We start from the raw sequence: 8635 nt of genomic DNA on the forward strand, positions 1-8635 counted from the left end.
GCATTGGTTAATTCTCAGAAATAGATCGCCAGGCCTTCTTCCTAGTCTGTCTTAGTCTGGAAGCTCCATTAAAACCTGTCCATCATGGGTGATCCTGCTGGTATTTGAATATCAGTGGCATAGCTTCCAGCAGCATAACAATACACAAGCCACTACAGTGCAAAAATCTGTCCCTTGCTGAAGCCTAAACACTAGTCCATTCATTCGTTCCTGAACACTCACTCTGTGGCAGGTGCATGGTTGGGCCAGGATACAGATATAGAGGAGATGCAGGGCCTGCTCTATACTGCCCAGGTTAACCAAGGAGCTTGGACACACCACAGCTCAGGGTACAAAAGGTTAGAGCAGGGACATTAAATGAGATGGTCCATGCAAGGTACCAGGACCCTGGCTGGCACATCGTGAGCACTCAGCAAGTGGTGGCTGCACTGCTGTCTGCTGAGAAAGTCATCCCAGGTAGAGGAACTGGAAAGGAAGTGCAGAACAAGGCTCACCCTAAGCTTCTCTCCTGTAGGCTCTCCTTCAGATCCCACACCCTAGGGAGCCACAGGCTGGTTTTTCTGGTTTGCTCCCCCAGGGCAATTTGCATCTTTCTCTGACGAACCTTTGAGAAGCTAGACAGCCTGTCTTGAGACTTAAGAGAGAGGGGAGGCCCACAGTTGTTTCCCAAAATCTGGGTAAGTATTATTTAAGGTTTATTTTCTTCAGGCTGAGCAAATAATCTGGACGCTGGACTATATGAAGAAGAAAGGAGCATCAGGATTGAAGGAAGACTTATTAACAACCTGCACTATGCAGATGACAGCCTTGCTTGCTGAAAGTGAAGAGGACTTGAAGCACTTACTGGTGAAGGTCAAAGACCACAGCCTTCAGTATGGATTGATTACATCTCAACATAAGGAAAACAAAAATCCTCACAACTGGACCAATAAGCAACATCGTGATAAAACACAGAAAAGACTGAAGTTGTCAAGGATTTCATTTTACTTGGATCCAAAATCAGCACCCATAGAAGCAGCAGTTAGGAAATCAAAAGATGCATTGCATTGGGCAAATCTGCTGCAAAAGACCTCTTTAAAATGTTAAAAAGCAAAGATGTCATCTTGAAGACTAAGGTGCGCCTGACCCCAGCCATGGTATTTTCAATTGCCTCATATGCATGCGAAAGCTGGACAATGAGTAAGGAAGACTAAAGAAGAACTGACGCCTTTGAATTGTGGTATTGGTGAAGAATATTGAATATACCATGGGCTGCCAAAAGAATGAACAAATCTATCTTGGAAGAAGTACAACCAGAATGCTCCTTAGAAGGAAGAATGGCGAGACTACGTCTTACATAGTTTGGACATGTTGTTAAAAGGGATCAGTCCCTGGAGAAAGACATCATAGTTGATAAAGTACAGGGTCAGTGAAAAAGAAGAAGACCGTCAACAAGATGGATTGACATGGTGGCTGCAACAATGGGCTCAAGCATAATAACAATTGTGAGCATGATACAGGACCGGGCAGTGTTTTGTTCTGTGGTGCATAGGGTCGCTATGAGTCAGAACCGACTTGACGGCACCTAACAACAGCAACATTTTCTTCAGAGCCCTCATAATTATTTAAAATTGTCTTACTTATGAGTTTACATATTTTTTGCCTGTCTCCCTCACTAGAATATAACTTCCATGATGGGGAGTCGTCTGTCTTAGTCACCACTGTATCCCCAGCATGTAGCACAGTGCCTGGTACATAGTAGGCGGCAAAACATGTTTATTGCATTAATTAACTGGTTAACTTGGAGTGGAGGTGGATATTTATTTATAATGTACTTAGACTTTAAGAAAGGTCTTTAAAACTATAGACTTCCCATTGCTTTTTTTTTTTTTTAACTTTTTATTTTGAAAAAATGATATACCAAGTCACACTAATAGTACTGAGAGGCCCCTTGCACCCTCACTTGGCTCCCCCCAACAGCCTTTGCTTTAACAATTAAGTCTAAACTCCTTAGCTGAACAGTCAGGGAAGGCTTCTCAGAGGAAGTGACATTTGGATTGACGATCTAGGGAAGAGTGTTCCAGGCAGGGAGAATGGCAGGTACAAAGGCCCAGAGGTGGTAACAAGCTTGTATCTTTGAAGAGCAGAGACAATCAGTGTGGCTGAGTGTAGTGAACAAGTTGGGCAGGGGGTGGGATGGAATCTGAGATGGAGCTTAGAGGTAGGCAGGGGCCATATCACATAGGACTTTGTAGGCCATGATAAGGAGATTGACATTTATCCTGGTGCGATGGGAAGCCTTCAGAGGCTTTTAAGCAGGCAAGCGACATGCTTGGTGTATATGACGAAAAGGCCACTTGGTCTATTATGTAGAGTATGGATTGTAGGGGATCAAGAATATATTTTATTAAACGAATGAGAGAATGAATTTGGCCTGAGCTCAGCTTTTTGTGCACAGAGGACATCTCCCTCCTCTGGTTAGAGGCAAGCCAGTTCACGCTTCTTTGATTAGAAGCCTGTTTAGTCTTGAACTAAGAACTCATGTGGAGCTCCTCCGATACCAGCCCAATAAAATACTATCTTGGGCTCCTCTGGGTAAATAGGTGCAATTACTGCAGCCTCCAAATGGCTTTTGAAGCTGATTAAATGAAGTGGAATTGCTGAGCCTGCAGACATCATGGCTGGATGATGTAGTTGGTACCAGCTGTAGTTTGTGGTTTGAGCTGTCCTCTTTTGTCTTCGACCATGCAGGCTGGGGAAGGAGAGGGCCTGTGGTCTGGACTGATCCTCTGAGCCACGAAAAACTACAAATCTCAAACTTGGGTTCTTGGGGCAATAATTGGATACCAGTCCTGCTGGGTTGACCTTGGCAAGACCTTAACCTCTCTGAGCCTCAGCTTCTCCACCTGAAACAAGGGGAGGAGGATCCCTGGGGTGGTGTAGAGGAAAGAGCATGGGATTTGAAGCCAGAAATGTGGTTTAGATCTGACTTAACTTATTGTGCAACTGTGGAAGAATCGCTTGGCCTCTGAGCCTGTTTCCTCAGTTGTATGAAGGAATCATAATGGTTCATGCCCTGCTTAACTACATGGCAGTTGTGAGAATTGAATGGGTTGTAAAGTGTTTTGTAAACTGTCACATGCTGTACAGATGTTGATGTTCTGCTATTCACTACCTCAGGGTTGTTTCAAGAAGCTAATTAATTATTAGTCATGACATGTTTTTAAGAAACTCCTCTACAGAAATCATATTTTGAGAACACGAGTTTTTATTGTTCAACTGGATAGGAACAAAGCTATGGACTAAAAACAGTGCAGAATCTGGTTATTAGACTAGAGCTCTCTTGGCAATATGACAAGTATTTAAAACAGGTGGTGCCCAGGAGCTCTGGCTTTGGGGTCTATCAGTCTGTCATTTATAGGTGTGTGACCCTGACCAGGTATTCCTCTGAGCCTGTTTCCTCATTTGTAAACTGGACATTATGATAAACCAGTTGCCACTGAGTCAATTCTGACTCATGGCGACCTCCTGTATGTCAGAGTAGAACTGTGCTCCATAAGGTTTTCAGTGGCTGATCTTTGGAAGTAGATCACCAGGCCTTTCTTCCAAGGTGCCTCTGGGTGGACTCCAACCTCCAGCCTTTTGGTTAGCAGCTTAGTGTGTTAACTGCACCACGCAGGCGCTCTGGACATTATGATAGAATTTGCCTTGCAGAGCCTGGCGCCCGGTAAGGGCTCAGTAATGTTAGCTCTTATTATTATTTACACCTCCTTTGTTATGTGTCAAGTACTGTACTGAGCATTTCATTTGTTTATTAATTTTTTCATTTGTTTAACAAACATTTATATAGCACTGAAGGAGCCCTGGTGGTGCAGTGGTTAAGCATTCAGCTGCTAACCAAAAGGTCAGCAGTTCAAACCCACCAGCTGCTCCGTGGGAGAAAGATGTGGCAGTCTGCTTCTGTAAAGATTACGGCCTTGGAAACCCTATGGGGCAGTTCTGCTCTGTCCTATAGGGTCGCTATGAGTTGGAATCAGCTAGAGCAATGGGTTTTGGTTTAACCCCGTGCCAGCTCTATTCTAAGTGTTTACAAATGTTTACCCACATGGGCTATTTCATTTACTCATAACACAGCTCTTCCAGGTAGATACTGTTACAATCCCATTTTGTAGGTGAGGAAACCTGAGAGCAGAGAAGTTGACCTGCCCAAGGTCCCATATCTATTAGGGAGAGGTACTTGGATTCACACCCAGGTCTGTCTGGCCTCTGAGCCTGCATTCCTATCCTTGATGTCTTGTAGTCAAGGCTAGCACGCTTCCCTGATGGCCTGGCACTGCCAGGTGCATGGGTCCCCACTCCCAGTGCCCTTCCTACCGCTTGAATGCCTGGTTTGGCTTCTCTTCTCCTGTCTCTCTTCTACTGTCTCCTTTCTTCCCTCTGCTTCCTTCTTCTCCTCTCTCCTCCTTTGTCTCCCTTCCTTTCATCGCAGTCTATGCATATAGTACACTATACCATACCATACCCCATACCATATCCCGTACCATACCCCATACCATATCCTGTACCATACCCCATACTAAAAAACGAAACCAAACCTGTTGCCATCGAGTTGATCTCGACTCATAGCAACCCAAAGAGCAGCCCCGTAGGGTTTTCTAGCCTGTGATCTTTATGGAAGCAGACTGCCACATATGGCTTCCACAGAGCCACTAGTGGTTCAAACCACCGACCTTTCAGTTAGCAGCCAAGCAGTTAACCATTGCACCACCAGGGCTCCAGACACTATGCTATACATACAGTAAAGTGCACAAATTTTAAGTGTATGTCCCAGTGAACTTTTATATATATTTATACCCATGTCCCTCAGTGACGCAAACAGTTGAGCATTTGGCTGCTAACTAAACGGATGACAGGATACACCCAGAGTCATTTCAGAAGAAAGGCCTGGCGATCTACTTCCAAAAGATCACAGCAGTTCTACTCTGAAACATGGGGTCGCCATGAGTCAGAGTCAACTCGACTGCAACTAGTTTTGTTTTGTTTTGTTTTTTTCCCTAATCATCACCAAAGTCAAAATATAGACCCAGAAGGCTCCCCTGTGTCCCTTCTGAGTAGATACCCCCTCCTGGAGGTAACCACTCTTCTGACTTCTGTCACCGTAGATTGGTTTTACCTGTTCTTCAACTTCATATAAATGAAATCTTACAGTATTACTCTTTTGTGAGTGGGTTTTTTTGCTTATCATTTTGTCTGTGAGATCATCCATGTTGTTGTGGTTAGCTGCAACTCATTCTTTTGCATTGCTGTGTAATGTTCCACTGTATGACTCTACCGCAATCTAGCCATTCTACTGTGGATGGGCATTTGGGTTGTTTCCGGTTGGGGACTCTTGTGAATGAAGCTGCTGTGACCTTCATGTACATGTCTTTTGGTGGACATGAGTTCTCATTTCTTTAGGAGTGGAATTACTGGGGCATAGGGAAGGCATATGTTTAGCTATAGTGGATACTGCCAACCAGTTTTCCAAAGTGGTTATACCAGTTTAGACTCCTACCAGCAGTGTGTAAAAGTTCTATTTCCTCCTATCCTCTCCAGCACCAACACTTGGTCAGTGTTTTTAATTTTAGCCATTTCGATAGGTGGTAGTAGTATCTCATTGGGGTTTTAATTTCCACTTCTCTGATGGCTGATAACGTTGAACACCTTTTCATATACTTATTAGTCATTTGGATATCTGTTATGAAGTACCTGTTAAAGTCTTTTGCCCATTTTTTTAAATTGGATCATTTGTCTTTTTCCTAATGATTAATTCCCTTTGCCATCGAGTCAGTTCTGACTCATAGTGACCCTATAGGGCAGAGTAGAGGTGTTCCATGGGGTTTCCAAGGCTGTCAATCTTTATAGAATCAAACTGCTACATCTTTCTCCTGCAGAGTGGCCAATGGGTTCAAACCGCCGACTTTTCAGTTAACAGCTGAGCACTTAACAACTGGGCCACCAGGGCTCCTTAATGATTAATAAGAGTTGTTTATATAGTATAGATACAAATCCTTTGTTGATATGCATATTGAAAATAATTTCCCTTAGTCTGTGGATTATGTTTTCATTCTCCTAAACGTGTCTTTTGATGAATTAAAAAAAAAAAAAAAAAAAAAAAAAAACCTGTTGCTATCAAGTCCGTTAAGACTCACAGCGACCCCATGTGTTTCAGAGTAGAACTGTGCTCCATAGGGTTTTCAATGACTATAATCTTAGCAAGTAGATTGCCAGGCCTTTTTTTTTTTTTCTTGTTCAACTTTTGCTTTTTTTTTTTAATTGTGATTTAGGTGAAAGTTTACAGAGCAAATTAGTTTCTCGTTCAAAAATTTATACACAAATTGTTTCATGGCATTGGCTGCAATCCACATTGTGTTAGCACTTATTTCCCTTTCCACCGTGGGTTCACTGTGTCCATTCATCCAGTTTTCCTGTCCCTCCCACCTTCTCATCTTTGTTCCTGGGCAGGTGTTGTCCATTTGATCTCGTATACTTGATTGCTCTAAGCAGCACATTCCTCACATGTGCTATTGTTTGTCTTATAGGCCTGCCTAATCTTTGGCTGAAAGGTGAACTTCAGGAGTGATTTCAAGTCTGAATTAAAAGGGTGTCTGGGGGCCATAGTCTCCGGGGTTCCTTCAGTCTCTGTCAGACTGGTAAGTCTGGTCTTTTTTGTGAATTTGATCATTTGTTCTATATTTTTCTCCCACTCTGTCTAGGACCCCTTATTGTAATCCTAGTCAGAGTGGTTGGTAGTGGTAGCCAGCCACCGTCTAGTTCTTCTGGCCTCGGTTTCGTGTAGGCTGTGGTTCATGTGGTCCCTTAATCCTTTGAACTAATTGTTCCCTTGAGTCATTAGTATTTTTCCCTCTCCAATAGTTGTATCTTAGATGGCCTTGCAAGCTTTTAAGACCCCAGACGCTACTCACCAAAGAAGGATGTAGAACATTGTCTTTGAGAACTGTATTGTGCCAGTTGATATAGATGTCCCCCGAGTCTATGGTCCTTTGCCTTCAAGCCTGGAAACTTCATCCTGTGAGATGTGTAGTTATGTCTAAGAGATTTCCCCAACTGTGCCACTCATGTGCTCTGTTGTCTATATTAATACATGAGGAGCACCTACAGTCATGTATTTAGAGATTTCCACCTCCAAATGTCAGGCCTTTTTTTCTGTGGCACCACTGGGTAGATTCGAACTGCCAACCTTTTGGTTAATAGTCAAGCACAAATTATTTGCACCGCCCAGGACTTGTTTTGGTGAATGAAAGTTCTTCATTTTAATGAAGCCTAATTTATCGATCTCTTCTTTTACCATTGGTCATTTTTGTGTCCTGTCTAAGTAATCTTTGCCTACCCCATGGAAACATTTCTTACTGTTTTTTTTTTTTTTCCTGCAGGGCTGGGAATGGCCACGTGGGAAAGGCCGAGCCAGAGGCTGCCTCAGCAGCAGCCTCAGGCAGCTGAGCCAGCCACAGAGGGGAACCCAAGTCTGCCCACTGGCCGGGAGCTGGCCGAGGCCAACCGCTTTGCTTATGCCGCGCTCTGTGGCATCTCCCTGTCCCAGCTGTTTCCAGAACCCGAGCACAGGTGAGTGCTTTTGTCTCACAGTGGGAAGGCCATGCTTCCCAGGTTTTCTTCAGGGAGGCAATCGCTGACAGCCTGGCAATCTGTCAGGTACTAGTGGGCTGGGTGGGGGTGGGGTGGGGTGTGGGGGGACACAAACAGGAACAGGTCATTGTCTTTGCCTTTAAGGCAAGGTAGGTAACTCACAATCAGGTAGGGGTGAGACAGCCTCTCATTCACTATTCACTCATTTATACCTCCACCAAGCATTTTTTGAGCAGCTACTGTGTACCAGGCACTATTTGAAGTACACAGAGAAGATATATATATATATCTTTCCAAAAAACCAAACCCATTGCCGTTGAGCCAATTCTGACTCATAGCAACCCTATAGGACAGAGCCAAACTGCCCCACAGTTTCCAAGGCTGTAATCTTTACAGAAGCAGACTGCCACATCTTTCTCCTGTGGAGCAGCTGGTGGGTTCAAACTGCCGACCTTTTGGTTAGCAGCCGTAGCTCTTAACCACTAGCCACCAGGGCTCCTTATATAGATAGATAGAGAGATACAGATATAGAACTGCTGGAGCCCTGGTGGTACAGTGGTTAAGAGCTACGGCTACTAACCAAAAGGTCAGCAGTTAAATCCACCAGCCGCTCCTTGGAAATCCTATGGGGCAGTTCTGCTCTGTCCTACAAGGTCACTGTAAGTCAAAATTGACTTGACAGCAACAGGTTATAGAACTGCTTTCAAGACTGTGACCTTTCGGAAGCAGATCACCAAGCCTGTCTTCCGAGGTGCCTTTGGATGGGTTTGAACCGCCAACTTTTCAGCTAGTAGTCAAGTACTTAACTGCTGCGCCACCCGGGGATCCAATATATAGCCACAGTCGACTCAACGGCAACAGGTTTGGTTTTTATCTAAACCTGGTTGCACAGTGGTTAAGCATTCAGCTGCTAACTAAAAGGTTGGCAGTTCGAATCTACCAGTCACTCCTTGGAAACCCTATGAGGCATTCTGCTCCATCCTATTTATGTATACACACACACACACACACA

General features: G+C 44.1%; 1 protein-coding gene across 1 annotated transcript in view; it reads left to right on the forward strand.

The window, feature by feature from the left end:
- Positions 1–324: 324 nt before the first annotated feature.
- Positions 325–8635, forward strand: part of TMCO4 (transmembrane and coiled-coil domains 4) — a 108958-nt gene continuing 100647 nt past the window's right edge. Inside the window, exons 1-2 of the mRNA XM_004377180.2 lie at positions 325–677; positions 7413–7602. Of these exons, the coding sequence (XP_004377237.1) occupies positions 7421–7602 (182 nt within the window). The 5' untranslated portion in view covers positions 325–677; positions 7413–7420. The remainder of the gene's footprint in view (positions 678–7412; positions 7603–8635) is intronic.

This window comes from Trichechus manatus, unplaced genomic scaffold (assembly GCF_000243295.1).
Source record: "Trichechus manatus latirostris isolate Lorelei unplaced genomic scaffold, TriManLat1.0 scaffold00048, whole genome shotgun sequence".
Taxonomy (NCBI): domain Eukaryota; kingdom Metazoa; phylum Chordata; class Mammalia; order Sirenia; family Trichechidae; genus Trichechus; species Trichechus manatus.